The sequence below is a fragment of the Chlorocebus sabaeus genome, chromosome 16 (assembly GCF_047675955.1).
Source record: "Chlorocebus sabaeus isolate Y175 chromosome 16, mChlSab1.0.hap1, whole genome shotgun sequence".
Classification (NCBI taxonomy): domain Eukaryota; kingdom Metazoa; phylum Chordata; class Mammalia; order Primates; family Cercopithecidae; genus Chlorocebus; species Chlorocebus sabaeus.
The window spans coordinates 14066202-14089735 of NC_132919.1; the positions used below are offsets into that span (position 1 = coordinate 14066202).

Below are 23534 nucleotides of genomic sequence, written 5' to 3' on the forward strand. Positions count from 1 at the left end.
ACTGTTACTTATGTTTATGTCCATCTCCCTCTAGACTTTAAGCAGGACTTTGTCTTGATTGCCACTGCCTTTCTAGCACCCGGAATTGTGCCTACGTGTGAGACACCTGTCAACTGTTTACCAGGTTAATGGATTCAATAAATAGTAGCTGCTCCTATTATCAGCGTTAAAATTAAATTTTATATATATATATCTCTTAGTTCATGCAAACACACTCAACTATATATACATATATATATATATAAAATTTAAGGTTAAAAATGAATTTGGGGGATTTGACAGTAACCCTACTAAAATAGGGACCCTAAAATCAGGTCTTTGTTATATTTCCTCCCATACTGGAAGACTGAAAAGGGGTTGACTGACTTATGGAAGCCACAGAAAACTATTCATGGATATAAAAGGAAGCCCTCATCCCTCTTAAATCATCTGTACCCACACAAATTCCACTTGGTAAGCTACAACTGCCCTGCCTGATAAACGTAACTCAGAAATGATTACGTTTCTGTCCAGAACAATGTGCATTAAAAATCCTCCTCCTTTCTTTTAGATGACTTGCAAAGCCTGCCCCTAGTGTCACTCCGCATTCTCCGCTGTTGAGAAATACAGATCAGAAATTAAAGGAGGAGCTGGTTCCTTCTCATGCTCATTGGCATTTGCACAAACAGGGGCCCCTCAGTGGCTTATAGCCTCAGACTTATTTTCTGAAGTATTCTGCATTATGTAAAGTGCTCTGTCTCCTGGTGAGTTCTGCCTAGCAATAGCCCCCAGCTCCCTTTTTCTGAACATTCCCACAGACCAGAGGCTTAAAAGATCCTCATTACCTGAAATAGGACTGTGGTTACAAATCCTCAACCTCTTCTCCCTCTGGGCAGGATGCCGCTTTCTAGGGTAGATGACACAGTGGGTTGGTGAACTCTCAATTCTCTGCCAGGGACCCCATGGGAAGGCGGTTCCAAAGGAGGGGAAGGAGAAGGTAGACAGAATCCTACAGTTCACCTGACTGGTTCCCAAGCCAGTGTTGGGAAACAGTGATCTTGGGGATAACTTAGAGTAAATCCACTTTTTTTCCACATTGGCTCCCATGATGAGTTTGGGCGCACTTTACAACAATATTATTACTTACTTTCTATGTTCTAGTGCCTGGAGATTCACAGGTAAGTGAACATACCGTAAGAAGTTCACCTCAGGTAGGAAATGCAGATACATAAATGTCTGCCTGGATTACTCAGGAAAAGACGCTCACAGTTGCTTATCAGACACCATACCCACACTCTGGCTGCCAGACCCTCTTTGTGACTTTCTCCTTAGATATCCCAAAGGCATCTCAGACTGAACACACCCAAGGTCACACGACCTCCTCTCCTCTTCTTCCCTGCTTGTCTCAATGAGTGGTGTCTCCATGGACCCATAAGCCCAGGACTTGCTATTGATACCTCCTCCCTGTCTCTTCCCCTCCTTACTTACACTGCATGCACATCCTGTCCCTTTGCCTCCCAAATTCCTTCCAAATTCACCTTCTTGGCATCTCTACTGTCACCATCCTGATCCTAACTATTGTCATCCTTCATCCCCTCACTCCTCATCTCCTGATTGATCCTTCCATACCTGCTTTAGGCCCCTCCAGTGTGTCCTTCACAAATAGGATCACTTAGCACTGATGCCTCTCCCCTCGCCCCCTACACACATAGGTGCACACACACATACACGCAGGCACACATGCTCAGCACTTATATACATTAAGATCCTTCCGTGGCTTTCTGTTGCTTTTAGAATAGCAAAGTCAAGGCCGAGTGCAGTGGCTCATGCCTGTAATCTCTGTACTTTGAGAGGCTGAGGCAGGAGGATTGCTTGGGGCCAGGAGTTCAAGGCCAGCCTGGGCAACATGGTGAGACCCCATCTCTACAAAAAATTGTTTTAAAAAGTTTTCTGAGTTTGGTGGCGTGCACCTATCGTGCCAGCTATTCACGAGGCTGAGCCCAAGAGATCAAGGCTGCAGTGAGCTGAGACCATGCCACCGCACTCCAGCCAGCCTGTCCTGAAGAACTTTCCCTGTCATTCTCAGCACTCCAGCCAAGCCGCACCACCTTCCTTTTTTTCCTCATGCGGTAAACTTGACTTTTTTAACATATATAGTTCTGTGACTCCTAACACATGTTAATGTTTTTTTTTTACACCACCCACACCTCAAACCTTATAGCCCCAAGGCCTTTATGAATACTGTCCCCTCCACTAGCCCTGACTTGACAAGGTCACCACTCTGTCCAGCTCAGCTCAGACATCCCTTCCTCAGAGAAGCCGCCTCTGGTCCCCTAGACTCAGTCATCTCTTGTTGTGTGTCTTCACTGCACCATGCTCTTTTCCTCACTACATTTGGAGTGGTGACTTTAGAGTGACTAGTGTGGCTCTTGATGTCCGCCTCCTTGAGCGAAGGGTCTGCTCAGTGCAGGCAGGAGCACGTGTAGATTGTTGCTCGCCATGGTATCCCCAGCACCTAGCACAGTGCTTACCCCATGATAGGCGCCCAGGGAGCATTTTTGGCGTGAGTACTCAATCACCTGCACAGGAATAGCCAACCCTTGCCTTCCAGCCCCCACCCTGCTGCCTGTCCTTAGGTGGCTTCGTGCATGTCATAGAAGGACCCTGGCCTAAAAATCAGGCAGCCTTGTTTTGAACTGCCCTTCCACCTCTTTTTGGAGAACTTGACATTGTCTGATTTTTTTTTTCAATGAAGATTATGAATCTACCTCAAAATCCAATGGTCAGGATTAAATGGGGCAAACTATGAGAGTAGGGTCTGTCATATAATAGGAGCTCAGCGGACAGCAGCCTTCATTCCACCCGTGTGGGTGCTGGGGAGACTGTTCCAGAGAAAGGGGCAAAATGGTGCTCAGGGTATTATGTCCTTGCTGAAAACTTACAAAGCCATGGACGAGTTATCATTGTACTCTGGGACCGTTTTGCCTTTATGACTCATTTTATTTAGCACATGTGGTTTTTCACACCTCCTGCTTGTGCCATTGTGCCAGGCTCTGGGGGATGGCGAGAGGAATGTGGCAGGCATGTGCCCTGGAAGCCCTGGTGAAACAGGTAAACAGATCAGAGCCAGGGTGTGACAAACCCGCCTGCAGGTACATCCAGCTCTGTGTCAGTGCTGAGCCGGGAGCGCTAACAGCCCTGGGAAGGGAGCCAGGGTTCACAGAACAGGCGGAGCTGACTCGCAGCATCCTCCAGGTTACAGCACTGCTTCCACCTGCCTGAAGCCACACACCCAGGTCCCAGCGGGTGGAAATGGAGCTCAGCGCTCTAGCACAGAGGTTGCACCCGGAGGTGGTACCGAAGTAGATACTGAATTCCCTACGGTGTTTGCCCATGTGTAGGGGCTTCTTTCCTCCCCACAATGTGGGAAGGCATGAGGAGCACCAGGTGGGCAGGAGCCACCGATGCTAAGGGTTCTGCAGCGCAGGCAGCGTCCCTGTGAAGCAGGGTCTGAGCTGGACCCCACAGCCTCCTGCCCCCAGGCACGCAGGCACCCCCAGGTGAGAAAGGAGGCATCTTAGCTCATCGGCTGCCCCACCAGCCTGATGTAGGCACCTGTCTCCCAGCCACCCTGTGATGTAGGCAGGCATCGATGAGAGCACAGGGTGGCAGAGCTTGTGAGGTGCCAGGCAGGCTCTCCCAGGAGAGGAAACCATTCTCTGGAAATCTCTGGTGATGACTGCCTCTGTCTCCCTCTCCTGCCCTGACCCCAACACAGGTGCATTTCTCCTGGGAGGAATCCTCTACTCCTGGCAGTTTCCTCATTTCAACGCCCTCAGCTGGGGCCTCCGTGAAGACTACTCCCGGGGCGGCTACTGCATGATGTCGGTCACCCATCCGGGCCTGTGCCGGCGCGTGGCGCTGCGCCACTGCCTGGCCCTGCTCGTGCTGTCCGCAGCAGCCCCTGTCCTGGACATCACCACGTGGACCTTCCCCTTCATGTCCCTTCCCATCAACGCGTACATCTCCTACCTCGGCTTCCGCTTCTATGTGGACGCAGACCGCAGGAGCTCGCGGAGACTGTTCTTCTGCAGCCTGTGGCACCTGCCGCTGCTGCTGCTGCTCATGCTCACCTGCAAGAGGCCGCGCGGGGACGGGGACGCGGCGCCCCCTCCCAGCTGAGCGCATGGGGACGCCCACCGCTCCTTTCCCTCCGCTGCCAGGCGAGCATGTTGTGGTAATTCTGGATCACAAGAAGAGAAAATGCTGGGTTTAAAACAAGATTATAAACGAATTTGGTGCTCAGTGATCACTTGACGGTTTTTTTTTAAGAATAATACTCAAAATGTTCCCCAAATAATAAATGCATCAGCTCAGTCAGTGAACACAAAAAAGGAATATTTTTCCCTTTGAGGGTCTTTATATATAATCTCTCCTCCATCCCCACCCTCCATTCTGTTTCTTCTTCCTCACATGGGTATACACATACACAGCTTCCTCCTTACCCCCACACCACACACACACTCCACCTGCCCAGCGGAGTGGCACTTTGTGGCCAGACAGCATGAACCTCATGATCTGCTGTCTGTAGTTCTGTGAGCTCAGGTTCCTCCAGGGCCTCGTGGCATCCCCTTCATGGTGACTGAGCCAGGGCCTGCATTTTTGATTTTCCCCACCCTACACATTCTCAGCCATAGTCCTTCTAACAATGCCAATAGCTAGGACCCGGCTGCTGTGCGCTGGGACTGGGGATTCCACATGCTTGCCTAGGGAGTCTCAAGCTGGACTGCCAGCCCCTGTCCTCCCTTCACCCCCATTGCGTATGAGCATTTCAGAAGTCCAAGAAGTCACAGGCATCTTTATAGTTCACATTAACATACACTATTGGAAGTATTTCCTTCAGAAAGGGTAGCCCTGGACTTAATACCAACCAGATACCTCTGGTCCCCACCCCATTACTGTACCTCGGTAGTCACTACTGTGGGTCGCCACTGCTCTGCTACACAGCACAGCTTTTTCAAGGCTGTATTGAGAAGGGAAGTTAGGAATAAGGGTGTGCTGGGCTAACCAGCCCACAGAGCTCACATTCCTGTCCCTTGGGTGAAAAATACATGTCCATCCTGATATCTCCTGAATTCAGAAGTTGGCCTCCACATGTGCAGTGGCTTTAAGAGCCAGAAGACTGGTTCTGGGAATTTTGCGAGTTATCCTGTGGCCAGGTGTGGCCTCAGGTACCAAACAGGGTTACCTGTAGCTCTTTGGTCCTTTGTACTCCCACGGGTCTGCAGAGTCCCATCTGCCCAAAGGTCTTGAAGCTTGACAGGATGTTTTCATTACTCAGTCTCCCAGGGCACTGCTGGTCTGTAGGGATTCATCGGTCGGAGTGGGAGAGTTGAACAGCATTTAAACAGAGTTCTCTCAAAAATGTCTTAAGGAATTGTAGGTAGATGACATCCATCACTTTTTCCACTTATCTGAAATCTTCCCTCTTGGCTGCCCCCAGGTTGTTTACTGTGGAGAACAATGCATAGGAATGTCCGGAAAAAGCCTCTACAACTTGTTACAGCCTTCACGCTTGTACAATTCATGGATTCTCTTTTCCTTCCACAATAAAACGGTATACAAGAACAGGAGTGCGTGTGACGTCATTGGAAGTAATCATCCTGTGCCAAGTTCACACCGTTTCTGGTAGAGCTGGCAACACTTGATCATGCCTTCAAGAGCTGGCAGAGGGCGCGTGGGGAGGTTGCTTTTGTTTTGTAAATTTACAAATTGTAGTTGTGTATATTTATGAGGTAAAAAAGTGATGTTATGATTTATGAAGACAATTGGAATAATGAAATCAAGCTGATGAATGTATTCATTACCTCAGACACTTATTTTTGTGGTAAGAACATGTTTAATGTACTCAGTAATTTTGAAATTATAATACATTATTTACTGCATTCATACAAGCATGTGATGTATGTCAAAGGGAGGAGACATAATCGTCCTAAACTGACTTTGTACCCTTTCACCATCTTGTCCCCGTTTCGTTCAACTCCTGGCCTCTCTAATCACCATTCTATTGTCTTCTTCAAGTCTGATTATTCCAGATTCCACATGTACATATGAACATGCAATATTTATCTTTCTGTGCCTTATTAAGTTGAGAACTTTCACCTTTTCACTTAAGAGCAGCACTTTCTGGCTCCTCTGACATCTCTGGATTGCCAGCATCACTACTCTTGCACTGTGAAGCCATGATTAAGCAAAATAAAGGTTACTGAGCACAAGCTCTTCAATGCCACCACAGTCGGATTTGATAACGGAGTTGGCTGCTAAGTGACTCATGGGTGGGACGGTATCCAGCATGGATCTGCTGGACAAAGAGAGAATACAGGTCCCGAGCAGGTGATGCTAGATTGCATCACGCTACTAAGTACAACACACAATCTAAAACTTATGGAATGTTTATTTCTGTAATTTTCTATTTACTATTTTTGGACCTTGGTTGACCATGGGTAACTGAAACAGTGGAAAGAGAAACCACGGATAAGGGAGAACTGCTGTACATATCTGCCTGCCTGGAGAAAAATAAAGCAATATACCTGCTTCTTGTTTGTTGGAAACCCAAACATAATTGACCTGCTGGACAGATTACACTTTTTAGCATCTTTTGGCCACTATTTCCTAACTGCAAGGTGTGAAGATATGCTCTGGATCAAAGAGGCTCTCATGTTCACTTACTAATTCAGAGTCCATCCCTCAGTGGCTGGACTCCACCATGCACGTCACAGAGCGTCTGAGAGGCAAGGTGTCCACCAGCGTGGAACAACTCTGTGCTTGCATTCTGATCATGCCTCATGCCTCACACTTCAGCTTGCATGACGCCACCAACTTGAGCCCTCTGAAAATCCCGTCTGACCACTGCTCACCTCCTCTACCACCACCAGGTTGGTTGAACCACCCGTCCATCCGAGACACATGCCTGCAAGACATGCCTGCAATTTATTTTCCTCTTTGCCCCAGCCCTGTCTGTTTTTCACACGGCAGCCAGCATGATCCCGCTAAGCTACCAGGCAGATCCTGCTATTCCCATTCTCCACCCTGTCATTGCTTCCCTACTTGGCCCCATGCCATCTGGTCCCATGCCATCTGATCCTGCTCCCCTCTCTGATCTTGGAAATATCTTCTTGCTACACCTACTGTCCTGCCTACAGATCTCTATGCTTTTCCTCAATACTCAAGCACACCCGCTGTGGTGTGTTCATATTGATAACTCCTGTTCCCTCTGCGTGGGGTCCTCTCATTTCATTGAGATGGCACCTCCTTAGGCCTTTTTTGGCCACCTTACCAAATAGCACTCCTGTCCCCACCCCCAGTGCTTATTACCTCCTTGCTGTGCTTTGCTTTTTTTTTTTTTTTTGAGATGGAGTCTCATTCTATTGCCCAGGCTGGAGTGCAATGATGCGATCTTGGCTTACTTCAACATTCGCCTCCTGGGTTCAAGCGATTCTCCTGCCTCAGCCTTCCGAGTAGCTGGGATTACAGGCACCATCTTGCCTGTAATTTTGTATTTTAGTAGAGATGGGGTTTCACCATGTTGGTCAGGCTGGTCTCGAACTCCTGACCTCAGTTAACACTACCTCATGTTCTATGTCTATTTACATATCTCATTATTTAATGACTGTCTTCCCTGGAATATAAGTTCCGTGAAGGCAAGGACTGTATCTTTGCATCACATTATCTCCAGCTTCTAGAGCAATGCTTAGCACAGAGTAGGTGCTCAATAAATGCCTTTTCCTGAATAAATAAAAGAATAACCCCATCTGGGTTGTATGAGGTCCCTGTGGTCAGAGGGAAACCGCCTGTTAGCCTGGGATAAAGAATGAATGGATTTGGAAAAGTATTGAAGACATGTGGTTCCATGAGAAAAGATGGCTTCCACATAGTCCTTATCTGGCTGGTGCAATCACTCTTCCCACTCGTGACTTCAGGACTCTGTCCCCAGGCTGCACCAACCAGAATGCACTCCACTGCCTCCAGGCCACCACCCCACAGCCTCTACTTGTTTCTGGAATTGCCTTTTCTAACTTCAAACTTCCACCCCACCCTGCCACGGCCATTCCTGACATATTCATTTCCCATAGCACCTATTAATATGTGACATACACATTTCACTTACTTGTTACTGACTACCGACCACCACCCCTGAACTGTAAACTCAGTGGGGCAGAAATGTCTGTTTCTCACTGCTGTGTCCACAGGCACCTAGAACAGAAGACAATCCATAAGTGATCATGTGATGGGTGCTTCATCAATGATGAAAGGAATGAATGAGTACCTTTTATGGCATGGTGGGAGGCGGAGGTGGTGGGAGCACTTGAAGGTGGAAGAGATTGGTACATGCCTGCCCCTTGTGACTGAATCTGGAACAGGTGCACCCTTCTGCCTGCTTTGTTAAGAAAACTGCCAAAGTCGAACCAAGGCAAGTGATTCTTTCTTCCCAGTTTGACTCATTCATCAATTTTCATCATTTTCTGTATCTTCAGGGGTACCTTGACTTAACTACTGAAGGAGTGGCCTGCCCCTCCACACCTGTGGGTGTTTCTCGTTAGGTGGAACGAGAGACTTGAGAAAAGAAATGAGACAGAGACAAAGTATAGAGAAAGAAAAAGTGGGCCCAGGGGACCGGCGTTCAGCATACAGAGGACCGTCAGTATTTATTGATCATTATCTTTACCATCAAAGAAAAAGGGAAGTGACAGGATAATAGGATCATCGTAGGGAGAAGGTCAGCAGTAAGACATATGAATAAAGATCTCTGTGACATAAGTTTAAGGAAAAGTGCTGTGCCTTGATATGCATATATAAACATCTCCATAAACCTTTTTAGTGCATAAAGAGCAGCATTGCGCTAGAAAGTCCCACCTTTAGCCCTAAGGTGGTTTTCTCCGGTCTCAGTAAACAGAACATACAATTGGGTTTTACACCGAGATGTTCCATTGCCCAGGGACGGGCAGGAGACAGATGCTTTTCTCTATCTCAACTGCCAAGAGGCCTTCTTTCCTCTTATACTAGTCCTCCTCAGCACAGACCCTTCACGGGTGTCAGGCTGGGGGACGATCAGGTCTTTCCCTTCCCACGAGGCCATATTTCAGACCATCACATGGGGAGAAACCTTGGACAATACCTAGCTTTCCTAGGCAGAGGTCCCTGCGACCTTTGGCAGTGTATGTGTCCCTGGGTACTTGAGATTAAGAGAATGGTGATGACTTTTCACAAGCATACTGCCTTCAGGCACTTGTTTAACAAAGCACACCCTGCGCAGCCCAAAATCCTTTAAACCTTGAGTCACCACAGCACACGTGTCTTGCAAGGACAAGGTTGGGGGTAGGGTCACAGATTAACAGCATCTCAAATACAGAACAAAATGGAGTCTCTTCTGTCTACTTCTTTCTATATAGACACAGTAACAGTCTGATCTCTCTTTTCCCCACAACTACTTAGTAACAAAGAGTTTTCAGCCCAGTAAATTAAGCTGGATTCTTGACCAATATTTTTACTTTTTAAATGCATTAGCAGAGAATCTAGTGTCTGTCTCCATCTTCATCCCTCATCATCTGCCACTAAAGGCTTTGCTTTAACTCACTTCCACCAGATAGGAGCTCAGGCGTCACCTCCTGAGCACCAGCGTCATGCATCCAGGTCACCGTAAATGAGGGGGTTTATAAATTGGGGACCTGTCTGCGAAGTAGAAGCCAAGACAATGAGGACTCCCAGATGCAGAGAAGGTCAAGAGGGCAGGTGGACCCCATTCAGGGAAAGAGGGTGCAGTTCCAGGGTCGTGGGAAAAGCCTGTCTTTCCTCACCAGCCGGCAGCCAGGGGGCGCTGCAGGCTGGGGCGCTGTGAAGCTGCTGTTGGCTGAGGGCACCCCACTCAGCAAAACGGGGCCAGAGCCGGAGATTCAGGAGAGGGTGGGGCGAGGACCGCACAGGGCACAGTGGGCGAGGCAAAGCAAAGCTCTTGGTTGAGTAACCCCACTCCGCCCCATCCCAAACGTCCAAAGAGAGGCATGGTGACCGAGACAATCTGAAGATGAGCCAGACACACCAAACAAGGTCCTCAGCCCTCCCCAGCTTCAACAAACACAGAAAGCAAGAGGCCAGGAACCAAAACAGAGACCCACGGAGAGGACAGCCACCTTCTGCCCACCAGCCAGCTATCCTGTGCCCACTGAGCACGAGGTTGTGAGTGAGGCCTCGTGTCGGGGGGTGAGATGCACCTGAATATTCCCAGCCCCCAGGAGCACACTCCGGAGGTTTCCGGGAGAGGCAGTGCAGCCATGAGGTGAGAGTAAAAGGAGCTTTCCCCTCCCTCCCACCCCCAACCCCCGTTCCTAACCTAGAATCCTCCAGCATCGCCTGTGCCACTCTCAGGACCCGCCACCTGACTTACGGCTGCCTTTGTGCAGCCTGGCTGGGGGCTTCTCAACATCCGCTTCTCCATGATCCTGACTCTTGTGTCCCTTGATCTGGCTCTCAGGGTCCTTCCTTCCGGGCTCCATCTCTGTCACAGGGCTGGTCTGCCTTAGCCCCTGACTCTATAAGGGGACTTGAGCCAAACCAAGCACTCAGCCCAGCCTATGACTTTTTTTTTTTTAATAGGATATTCTAGCGTCTACGAATCACCGCAGTTGTGTTTCTGTGTCTCAAAGGAAATAGTTCAGCATAGGTGATTGGTCATTAGGCCAAACACTAGTAGGGTGAGTGGGGAGGAGAGAAGGCACTTCAAGCAGAGAGCAGGGTGAGCAAAGGCCCAGGGTGACGGGGCATGGAGCGTTTGGGGAGCGTTCACAGTTCTGCATGGCTGGAGGATGAGGTTAAAGAGAGAAGTGGAGGGACCAGAGCTGGCCAACTTTATGTTTGCCCAACTAGGTCATCTAGACTTTACCCAAGGGCAATAGGGAGCCATTGAAGAGTAAAGCTAGAAAGTAGCATGATCATGTTTGTGCTTTAGAAAGAAAATCCAGGCCACAGAGCAGAAGGTGGATGGGAAGAACTGGGAAGACCAGGGGAGCAATCATGGGTCTGAATCTGGGCAGATGAGGGAGAGAGAGAGCAGAGGAAACTCTGCAGGGTTGATTGGGGTGAGAGAAGATCCTGGGATATTCCCGGGGTCCCAGCTTGAGGACAAGGTGGTGCCTTCGCTCAAGGGGAGTACCCCTTGCATTTCTCATGTCCCCTTTTCTCCCTCTGCCTGTGGTCACCAGTATCTCAATTGCTGGTCTCAGCTCTAGTGGAAGACCCAGGCTGCCTCAGCCTGGCCCCCACCCCCTCACGCTCACATAATCCTGCCTCCCCCGACACTGCAGACTCCAGGCCACCCAAGCCACTGCCTGGAATCTCCCCACTGCCTGGCACTTGGGAAATAGCTTCCCTGGCCAGTCCCAGCTGCAGTCTCCTGCTGTGGCGTGGTGCGGTGTGCTGAACGACCAGCTCATTGAAGACAAGGTGCGTTGCCTTTGCTCTAACAGAATGGCCCCACGGTTCCCCTCAGTCAACTGCCTCTGCCTGGAAGGTGCTCAAAGCAGGAACTCCTCCAAATTTTCTCTCCATCCAAGTCTCCCCAACCTATTCAGTCAGAGGGTCTGAATTCATTTGACAAAAAGGAAGAATGGGATTGCTTGCCTTAAAACGGACCCAAACTATGGCTGATGTCCAGACCCCTCACACAGCCATTTGACACTTAGTCACCTCAAAAATAGAAATGATCTCCCCAGAACCAGACAAGCAGAAAAAACTCTTCCCTACTAAGCCCGTTGTCTATTTGTAGACAGCCATTCCCATAGGGCTGCGTCCTCATGAGCTGACCATTAACCAGCCTTCCTATATCCATCTGGACACATAATGGCAAGTGACAGGAATTCCAACTACAACTGAATTGACCAAAAATAGGAATGTGTTGGTTCATATAGTTGGAAGTTGAGAAGCACACTGGCTTCCGGCAAGACTTGCTCCTGGCCACAGCTCTTGGGAAGCTCTCTCCCTTTAAGATACTGAGATTCCTTAAACAATTATTCCTTCCTTTATTTCTCTATATTTAGCTACCTTGGGCCAGGTACTGTTTCAGGTACTGGGAATGCAGCAGTGAACAGAAGAGTCAAAAATCCCTGCCCTCGTGCCTATATCTCTAGAAAAAAATGCAAAAAACCTAGTAACTGGGGTTGCCTCTGGGGTGAGGAACTGTCGGGCTGGGAAAAGCTTCTACTCAAACCCAGTAAGAAAGAGGAAGTCTTGAAATTGAGATGCAGGTCCTAATTGGTCTGATTCAGGGTTGGTGCCCATTTTTGATTCACTGAGCGTGGCTCGAATCAATCAGAGGCTGCGTGTAGAACACAGTCTTCCCTTCCCATGACTAAAGGTTTGGGAAATGTGGTAGGAAGAGGGCGGAGGAAGGGGAAATTCCTTCCAGTTTGGTCATCAGAGACTTTGGGGTCAAGAGCTCTAAGGGCGTGGGCCCCAGGGCCCTGAAGAGGAGTGCCAGTCAAGGCTGGGCCCAGCTCCTCTGCAGACCCTCAGACTCTCCCACCCACAGCCAAGAGGCAAGGCTGTCCCGAACATTTTACACCTGTGGTCTCAGTTTATTGTAAGGAAAGACCACATTTATATATAGTCCCAGATTAAGGTCAGCCTATTACAAGGCCATTAACACGAAGACAACCCAGGACATTTTACTACCTGCTCTTTAAACCAAATCCACCCCTACCGCCTGGGATTTCCCAAGCCAGCGCCATGTTCAGGGAAGACAGAGCCACAGTCAGGGCTAAGGCCAGATCCTGTCAAAAGCACCTGAATCAGCACTTTTAAACTTCAGCAGCTTTCTTCTCGAAATAAAATGTGGCTTGGAAGCCACTTTCACTTTCTTAGGAATGCCTTAAGGAAAACCCTTTGGGGTTGAAGAGCCAGAAATGAGCTAGCAATGTTTATTTTTCACAGTAGCCCCATGGTCTGAATTTATGTGGGGAGTGGAAAGCGAGGCCACTAAATTCTCCTTAGCCCCAACCCTGCTGGGGGAACAGCTCATGCCCAGATACTTCAGGAAAGAGGAGAGCATCTGCCTCAAGCACGGCTGCTGCTGCCCGGGAAGTGGTCCTCTTCCCCAGAATTGTCCCTGCTCCCTCAACTAGAAAGGGACACTTGGCATTCTCCACGAGGCATTTTCATGCTAATGCGTTTAGTCAAAAAGAGGAGCCCAAACAGATGTGGGCCATTTGGCAGGGATGTAGTTCATTTGTTAGCAAGTGCAAAAGCCTCGTTGGCAGGATATTAAATATTACCTTGGCTATTCACAAACACTTCATATTTCAAGAATGGAAGGGAGGCGAGGGCTGCATCCAATAAATCAGCCTTTGTCAAAGAGGCAGAAAGAGGCAAACATTTGATAAATCTATGTCATTGTGCTCTGAGATCAAAGGCCCTAACATATGTATTTGTGCAACTGGCATTCCAGCAGACAACTACAACAAACCGAGGTTGGGACAGCTGGAGGAAAAGAATTAGCCAGTTCTAATTCGTAATTAGCCGGGCCTCGGGAGAGGTGAGCGGGTGTCCTGGCTGAGCTCTCAGAGGGGTAGAGGAAAGAGACGGGGCAGAAAGGGGGCTCCTTCCAGGCCCTGGGTTGTGCCGATGGCGCCCTCTGGTCTCTGAACCTGCTCCAACATGAAGGCCACTTCGAGACGAACATAATTAGTGACAGCCCCACAGTCCCCAATGTCAAAAGACAAAATGCATTGGCTGTTGGGCACAGCTGGAAACCAGAGCAGTCAACATGGTTTGTGGAAGATCCCAGGCTGGCCCAGGACCTCCTCGGTCTCTGCTGCCCCTCGCACTGGTCTGATATTTTCCTATTCTCCCATGACCTCCTCCTTTCTCTCCCCTGCCTTCACTCTGCCTTCTCTCCAGCCTGTGCTCTGGATATATCCATGGTTCTAAGTTGGAACCACCTGTGTCTCTGGAAAGACCTCGACAGCCCCATCCACTAGCTCCTGTCACCATGCCTGACGTGTCCACCAGTGCAGGCTGTGCTTCAGCGTGACCTTGCCCTCTGCAGGCAGCCTCTGGTGAAGGGCTCGTGTGCTGTTGGGCAGAGCGGTCCCTACAGTTTCAACAGGATGGCTCAGTTCACTGAGAACCAAGAGTCAGGTGATACCTGGAACCGGGCGGGTGGGAAAGACTCAGTTCCAATCCAAGCAGACTCTTCACAGTGGGTGGGTACCAGGGATGAGCTGGGCTTCTTTGTTTCAAAGAAAAGGCCATGTGCTCTCTCCTTACCTGGCTCCCACTCCAGCTGCCGCCAGCCCCGTACCCACCCCTCAGCCTGCTCCTGACGTCTTGCTGCTTCATTTGGTCATGCTTAGTTGGCAAAATCTTCAACCGCCAGGGAGAGCTGACTTTGCCTACTCACACCTGCGCTTGACCAGCTGCTGGCATCAGCGAAACATGGACCGGCCTCATGGCCACTCAGGGCCCAGCTCTGATGCCCCAGGACCACAGCCCTGTCACATCTTACATCCCACACACTCTTCTCTGCCCCTCCTCCCCATCCCTGGCTCTCTGTTCCCACGGTGATCTGTCCCTGCTCCTGTCTGAAGCCGGTCCCTCTCCTTGTGCGTTTCATTTCATCTCCTCATCCACTCAGACATTGCTCCAGAAACCCTCCTCTTCCCTCTCCTACAAAGCCAGTTTCTTATTTTCTATTGGATCTTTCTCACAAACTTAAAAAATGCTATTTTGCCCATTTTAAGAGAAAACAAGACAAACAGACACCCTCTTGATTCCTCTTCCCCTGCTGGCCACCACCTCATTTCTTTGCTCACGTCTGCAGCAGAATTTGCAAGGATTGTCTACACTTGCTGTGTTCAGTTACCCTCTGTGTCAGCCTGCTCAGGCTGCCATAACAAAATACCATTGATTGGGTGACCTAAGCCACAGAAATGTATTTTCTCACAGTTCCAGAGGCTTTTCAGAAAAGACCCTTCTGGATTTTCAGAAAATCTCACTGACTATATCTTCAGAGTATATCCAGTACCCACAACCACTCTTCGAAGTCCAAGATCAAGCTTTCGACCTATTCACTTTCTGCCAAGAGCCCACCTCCTGGCTTATAGACAATTAAGGCACACTGTCCTCCCTGGCCTTTCCTCTGAGCATGCTCCTGGAGTGAGCCAGAGCAAGCCCTCTGGTGTCTCTTTCTTTTGTTTTTTGATATAGGGGCTCACTCTATTGCCCAGGCAGGAGTGCAGTGGCACGATCACAGCTCACTGCAGCCTCAAACTCCCCAGACTCAGATGATCCTCTGGCCACAGCTTCCAAGTAGCTGGGACTACAGACACATGTACCATGCCTACCCAGCTGACTTCTTTATATTTTTAGTAGAGACAGGGCTTCACCATGTCCCTCAGGCTGGTCTCAAACACCAGGCTCAAGCGATCCATCTGCCTCGGCCTCCCAAAGTGCTGGGAATACAGGCGGAAGCCACCACACCTGGCCTCTGCTGTCTCTTTATAAGGACGCTAATCCTCTTAGGTCAAGGCCCCACCCTCATGACCTCATTTAACCCTAATTACTTCCTCACTCCAAATACAGCCATACTGAGGATTCGGGCTTTCATAGATGAATTTGGGGGGGACATAAACATTTATTCCCCAACACCCTGTTCCCATGATCCCTTCAACCCACCAAACAGGCTCCTGCACCCACCAGTTAACTGTAATCGCTCTTGTCAACGTCACGCCTGGCCGCCACACTGCTAAATCCACAGGGTGATTCTTCACCCTCATCTTACTTGACCTCTCAGCAGCACTTCACCCAGCTGAGTACTCTCTCCTCCTTGATTCACTTTCTTCTCTTGGCTTCTGGTACACCATGCTCCTTGCTTTTCTTCCTACTTCACGGTTTGCTCCTTGTCTGCCTGTTTTCCTGGTTCTTCTCTCTCAGTCTCTTAATGTTGGAGCACTCCAGGGCTCAGTCCTCAATCTTCTTCTTTCTTTTTTTTGTTTTTGAAACAGAGTCTCACTCTTGTTGCCCAGGCTGGAGTGCAATGGCGTGATGTCGGCTCACTGCAACCGACAGGAAGTGGGACTCACTGAACCCTCCTGGGTTCAAGCAATTCTCCTGCCTCAGCCTCCCAAGTAGCTGAGATTACAGGTGCCCACCACCAAACCCGGCTAATTTTTGTATTTTTAGTAGAGATGGGGTTTCACCATGTTAGCCAGGCTGGTCTTGAACTCCTGACTTCAGGTGATTAGCCCACCTCGGCCCCACAAAGTGCTGGGATTGCAGGCATGAGCCACTTCACCCAGACTGGTGATGCAATACAGTCTCAAGACTGTAACTACCACCTAGATGCTTAGCAACTCCCAAATGTGCCTCTCCAGCTTAGGTTTTTACAGCCATCTCCAGACTTGTCGATCCAATTGCCCCTTCATTTCTGCTGAAATGCCTAAAAGACATTGCAAACTCAGCATGCCCTAGATGGACTCCTGATCTTCCCCCCAGATATTCACAACCTTCCACATCTTTGTTGACAGCAACTCCGTTCTTTCGTTTGTTCAGCTCAATTCTTTACACCCTCCTCTCTTTCTCTCATATCCCAATTTTTCAGGAAATCCTGCTGACTGTATCTTCACGGTGTATCCAGTATCCAGCTACTTCTCACTTCTCATTAGCTGCACAACTCTCGTCATCTTTTGCCTGCGTTGCTCGAAAAGCTCTTTCCTTCCAATCTTGCCCTCTTTTTTTTTTTTTGGAGACGGAGTCTAGCTCTGTCGCCCAGGCTGGAGTGCAGTGGCATGGTCTTGGCTCACTGCAACCTCCGCCTCCTGGATTCAATCGATTCTCCTGCCTCAGCCTCCCAAGTACCACGCCCAGCTAATTTTTGTATTTTTAGTAGAGATGGTGCCCACCACAGCTGAGGTGAGGGTTCTGCTATATCTCCCCAACTTCTGGGACCCAGACTGATAGAGTAGCCATCATCTTAAATGTTGGTGGTTTCTGCAGTGAAGAGAAAGGCCCAGAAAGTCTCACACTGGCAGTGAAATGCTCCAGCTTACAGATGACGCCCATCATTTCCACTTAAAATGTCCCTCCACCCCAACAAGAGGCCATGATGTGCAACCTACTGTTCATAAAGACACAGAGGCTGAGACAGAACAGCACTTATGACTCCCATAGGAAGCTTCTTCACCGAAACAAGGCAAACACGGAGTTTGTCAATAAAAAAGTTCAAAGGAGAAAATTACCTGGAGGAGACTTAATGTCAAGCAGATAAGAGTTTTGTGTAGCTGTAGAGAAAGTCTGTAATGGTCCGTCTCCAAGGTAGAATATTCAAAAGTAGGGAGAAGAGATGAAGTGATCAGTAATAATAAATTAGTGAAGCATGGCTAATTGCTCCTAAATGTGCTTGCTGCTTCTTTAGGGTTATTGTTTTTCATCTATGTTTGCACTTTTTTTTTTTTTTTTTTTTTTTGAGATGGAGTCTAGCTCTATCACCAGGCTGGAGTGCAGTGGTGCGATCTGGGCTCACTGCTACCTCCACCTCCCGGGTTCACGGGATTCTCCTACCTCAGCCTCCAGAGTAGCTGGGATTACAGGCACACGCTGCCACGCCCGACTAATTTTTATATTTTTAGTAGAGATGGGGTTTCACCATGTTGGTCAGGATAGTCTCAATCTCCCGACCTCGTGATGCGCCCACCTTGGCCTCCCAAAGTATTGGGATTACAGGCGTGAGCCACTGCGCCTGGCCCACACATTTTTTCATGTACCAAATACGTTAAAACTTTTAGCTTCCAAAGATTTTGCCACCATTGTTTCATTAATGAACTCTCATTGCTCATGAAGAAGGTAGTTTGTACCTGGAATGGAATATTACAAATGACTGTCCCTAAATTGTAGACTTGTCTCACTCAGAGTGAGCCAGTGGCATTAGAGGTCCTTCCATCTATGGTTTGGAGATTTGAGGTCTTTGTCACATTGTAATGTAGTGGTTGGTTAAATGTCATCCTTGGTATCTTGGAACTTAGTCCATTGCATTATTGAGACCGAGAGCCTTGGGTTATTTTTCCAAAGACTTGCTGACCGATGAAGACATACATCAGAGACAAAAAATAAAGTTTCTTTCAACTCTGATATTTTTCACTGTTCTGATTATGCCCATCCTTGAGGAACTGTTTCAAACATCACCACCAAGAGAAATGCCTGTTTACTCCTAGCCTTGTGAATTGCAACTTTGGTTTGCCAGGGGCCAGCATCTCCCTTCTACTAAGTGGAGAGAGTGCTCAGTATGTGAATACGTAGCACCCATTTCGTTCCAAGTGATTAGGTTCCTAACCCGACCATTGTAATCCCATTTCATTTGTAAGGAATTGGTTTAGGACAGGCATGTGACTCAATCCTGGCCAATGAGACATGAGGGGACTACACAGCTTCTGGGAAAGGCCTTATTTGTAAGATACGAGGCCCCTCCTCTTGCTCTGTGTGTGTGGTACTTGGGTGGGATCCCTGTAACTATTTCAGGGAAGAACAAACCTAGGAGATCTGTAGCAAAACAAAATCAGGACCTCTGGACTTACTGTTATTTGTGATAATACATTGCCCTTCTGTGTAAAACAACTTGAGCAGGGCCTTCAGTCGCTGGCAGCCAAAAGCATCCTAATTGACAACATAAAGAAGACTTGCAAGGTTCTTCACCTACCTTCCCATGACACACATCATTTCTATAGGGATACCATTGGAAGCCCCAAGGAATGTGCTACCGAGGCCCTGATCCTGGTGCTATTTTTACCAGCCAATACGAACAAAAGTAAAATAAGTGCAGATGGGTAGGCAGCTTCCTCGAAGCTCCGCCTGGTGGAATACACGGAGCTATTTGGCTGATCTTCACGGAGGAGATCACAGGCGAGTGCCCACCATCTGTTGTATTAACTCTTGCCCATAATCTTGATTTATAAAAGGCCCTCTAGGATTTTCCCACCTAATTGCTTTGGATCTGAAATGGTCACTTCAATGATTACAATTCCTGATATGTAGATGGATGGGGCTGGAAGTTTAACTCACGAGTTAAGGGAAGCAGAGAAAGATCTGAAGCCTCTTTCTCATTGTGACGGGCCAACAGGTATTTGCAAACTGCAAGGACATGAATATTCACAGCATATCTGTACAGAAATCTTTTGTTATCTAATGACATGGACCACAGCATCCTTGGCAGCATTTTTGGTCATAGGCCAGGGTTTCTCATCTTCAGCACTATTGACATTTTGGGCCATGTAATTCTTTGTTGTGGGAGGCTGTCCTGTGCATCATAGGATTTTAGCAGCATTCCTGGCCTCTACCCCACAGATGCCAGTAGCATCACCCAGTTGTGAAAAACAAAGATGTTTTCATGCATTGCCAAATGTCCCCTGCCAACAAAATCTCCCCCAGTGAGAACCGCTGTCTTAGAACTACACTCAAATATCTTCAGATTTAAATATATATATATATACATATATATATATAGTGAGCATCCTGTTATTTTTACCACCAACCTATCCATTTATGTTTATTCTGGTAAGGGCACCCTGACTTCCCTCTGCTACTCTGTCCATGGGGTTTGGATGGGGCTGACTCTAACCAGGTACCCTAGGTGGCATGTTACATGGGCTTGATCAGTGGGAATACAGCATCCTCTTGACCACAGTGATCTGTTCGAGGACTGATGCTGGGTCCAATTCATGATATGTAGAGTCATGTTGAGGACTTTGACATGAACTCTTGGACTTGCATTTGTGAGAATATAAGCCTGGAATTGCCGGCTGCCATCCTGGCACCCCAAAAAGAGCCTCTCTGGAAAAGCAGCCAATAGAGATGAAAGTAGAACAAAGAGAAGGGGAGAGACCAGTTCATGATGACATTATCCGAGCCTCTGAATCCAGCAATGTCTAATGCCAGGTTTCTCTCTTGGATTTTTCATAGTCGTGAGCCCATCAATTTATTTTGGGCATAAGCCATTTTGTGTTAAATTTCCTCTTATATGCAAAGGATCCTTATGGTACTATTTAGATTTTTAAAAATATTTTTAAATTGATGCAAAATAGATGTGTGTAATTTCAGGATGCATGTGACAACTTCATAAATTCATATCAGGTGTAAAGATCTAATCTGTGTACTTTGGATAGTCATCACCTTAAATATTTGTCTTTTGTTAATGCTAGACACATTCATGTTATTCTCTTCTAGCTATTTTGGAATGTAAAATAAATTATTGTGAACTATAACCATCCTACTGATCTAACACTGGGTCTTAACTTTTTCTACCAAAACATATATTTGCTGATCTGCTTGCAATCTATAAACTTGCTTTCCCTTTACACTATCCATAGCCTTTTCTGCACTAGAATTATAGGTTACCTGGAAGATTACACTTTTCCTCTTTGCTAGTTTCTCTATGTTTAGGCAATTCTCAAGAATGCTTTGGGGTTGAACAATGAGGCTGAGGACAGGTAGAGAAATTCACTTTGGAAGAAGTGGGACCCTTTTCCTCTGGGCTTCGATAGTAGGGTAAACAGGTGGTGCAATGGTCAATTTTATATGTCAATCTGACTGAACCATGGGGTACCCAGATATTATTCTGGGTATATCTGCAAGGATGTTTCTGGATGAGATTAACATCAGAATCAGGAGTAAAGCAAATTGCCCTCCCTAATATGGGATGGCCTCATCCAATCCATTGAAGGCCTGAATAGAACAAAAAGGTCAAGTAAGGAGAAACTTTGCCTCTCTAAGTGCTTGAACTGGATATCAGTCTTCTCCTGCCTTTGGACTTGGATTTGGACTGGAAATTACACCATCGGCTCTCCTATTTCTCAGCCTTTCAGACTCAGACTGGAACTACATCATCAGCTCTCCTGGGTCCTCATCTTGCTGAATGCAGATCTTGGAACTTCTCAGCTGCTATAACCACATAAGCCAATTTCTTATAATAAATGTCTCTCTCAAAGAGAATGCTTATACACTGTTGGTGAAGATGTAAACTAGTACAATCTCTATGGAAAACGATATAGAGATTTCTCAAAGAGTTAAAAATAGAACTACCATTTAATACAGCAATTCTATTGCTGGGTATCTACTCAAAGGAAAAGAAATCATTACATCAAAACACACCTGCACTCATATGTTTACCACAGCACTCTTCACAATAGCAAAGTCATGGAATCAACCTAAGGGCCATTAATGGACGACTGGATAAAGAAAATTTGGCACACATGCCATGGAATACTGCTCAGCTATAAAAAAGAACAAAATCATGTCTTTCACAGCAAAATGGATACAACTGGAGTCCATTATCCTAAATGAAATAACTCAGAAACAGAAATTCAAATACCGCATGTTCTCACAAATAAATAGGAGCTAAACAATGTGTGCCTATGGACACATGGAGTGTAATACTAGACACTGAAGATTTCAAAAGGAGGGAAGCAGGTGAGGGATGAGAAATTACATCTTGAGTACAATGTACACTATTCAGGTGAAGGTTACACTAAATGCTCAGACTTTACCACTGCAATATACCAACATAACAAAACTGTACTTATATGCACTTATACCCCCTAAATCTATATAAATTAAAAATCTCTTTCTGTCCGTATATACGTGTGTTTGTATGTGTGGCATACACACACACACACACACACACACACACACACACATTATCCTGTTGGTTCTGTTTCTCTGAAGAACTCAGACAAACACGAATGGGTTTTGGCAGAACAAGTGTGTAAGGGGGAAATCTATGCCTTACCTTGTTTCAAGCTTTCTCACACCTGCCTTTTTATACTTCTCCAGTGTGGATGAGGCTGCCCTGTTAAATTAACCTTTGCCACTTCACTGAGAAAGGATCCCAGAGCTTTAGAAAGTTTCAAAGGAAGGAGTAGGGCATGGGGGGCACAAGGCTATAAAAAATTTTAATAAAATCTTTATGTAATTCGGAATGACTTGGTAATTTCTGAGAACTACACTCAACTGTCTACAAATTGACAAAACTTTATATAGTGGACACCTTGTTATTTTCACCATCAAGCTATCCATTCATGTTCATTCTGCTATGGTTACCCTGATTTCCATGGTAGGGGGACACCTTTATATCTTTATTTCATACCTAGTTGGGACCAGAACTGCCTGGACAGAAGTTGCCTAAACTGGGGGAAAAAAAAAAAAAAAAAAAAGCATATTTATATGCAAATGTTATAGATTCCACCCAAAGCACTGTTTTTATTTGTGGGCTATAGACAGGTGGCATTAGAAAAATTGATGCTTATTCATAAAACCTGGCATGGTTTCCTATGTTTAGAGTAGGAAGATGAACACACCTTGAGACTCTGGTAAGAAGTAAGGTCTTTGTCACCCAGAAAATGAACATATGCCAATTCTGCAAACACATTGAGAGCATGTATGGCTCCCCTGATGCTTATCCATGGATTTCCTGAAGAAATCAGGCTGTGGGGAGAAATCAGGCTCTCTCTAGTATGGTGGGGTGGTTTCTTAACAGATCTTTGCCCCACTCCTTTCAGATGTCTTAGTTCCCTGACTAAGCCAGACTGCTTCTGAAGATCCAACGAGCATCTGGATTCATTCCGTCTGCATACTGCTGGAACAACCATGCATTTGAAAGTCACACAGACGCAGATTCAAATTCTGGTCTGCTATTCAGTTGTGTGATACGGGCATGCATTGCCACTCCTGCAAACTCTGGCTTGTCCCCTCATCTGTAATAATCTGGTACAATAAGCTGGGAAGAGGTATTGGAGTAAATAATCCATATTCTTTCCTCTTCTATAGAAAAAAAAAGAAAGAGGCCGGGCGCAGTGGCTCAAGCCTGTAATCCCAGCACTTTGGGAGGCCGAGACGGGCGGATCACGAGGTCAGGAGATCGAGACCATCCTGGCTAACACGGTGAAACCCCGTCTCTACTAAAAACACAAAAAACTAGCCGGGCGTGGTGGTGGTCGCCTGTAGTCCCAGCTACTCGGGAGGCTGAGGCAGGAGAATGGCGTAAACCCAGGAGGCGGAGCTTGCAGTGAGCTGAGATCCGGCCACTGCACTCCAGCCCGGGCGACAGAGCGAGACTCCGTCTCAAAAAAAAAAAAAAAAAAAAAAAAAAAGAAAGAAAGAAAACAACTGTCTTTTCTTCTACTTCCCACAAACAGAACTTCTCGATCCCAAATGTGTGAACGTTTTTCCCACACCAAGCAATTCTCTGCAGACACCAACTGGGTGTCCTGCAATTTAATTCAATTCTGACACTGTCTACCTGGAGTTAGTGCAGACCCCTCAGGTTAAGGGCTTGGTCCCATGAGAGTGTCCCCACATCAGACACCCAGTAGCATGTCAAGGCTGTCACCTGTACTTATGACCAATGGCTATAAATCTGAGGTTTTCACAAACCCCTCCTTGGGTTAGATAATTGGCTAAAACAGCTCACTCAGGACAATAGTTTACTTACCCCATTACTGATTTATTATAAAAGGATACAA

The 23534-nt window shown here is 47.2% G+C and overlaps 1 protein-coding gene across 2 annotated transcripts in view; it reads left to right on the top strand.

The window, feature by feature from the left end:
- COX10 (cytochrome c oxidase assembly factor heme A:farnesyltransferase COX10) overlaps nucleotides 1-6573 on the top strand; it is a 141532-nt gene extending 134959 nt beyond the window's left edge. Inside the window, exons 7-8 of one of the 2 annotated variants that reach the window (XM_008010429.3) lie at nucleotides 3758-4202; nucleotides 5483-5607. In XM_008010429.3, coding sequence (XP_008008620.1) covers nucleotides 3758-4161 — 404 coding nt within the window. In that variant the 3' untranslated portion in view covers nucleotides 4162-4202; nucleotides 5483-5607. Of the gene's footprint in view, nucleotides 1-3757 lie in introns of both variants that reach the window. The other variant, XM_008010428.3, reaches the window with a different exon arrangement.
- Nucleotides 6574-23534: the final 16961 nt, after the last annotated feature.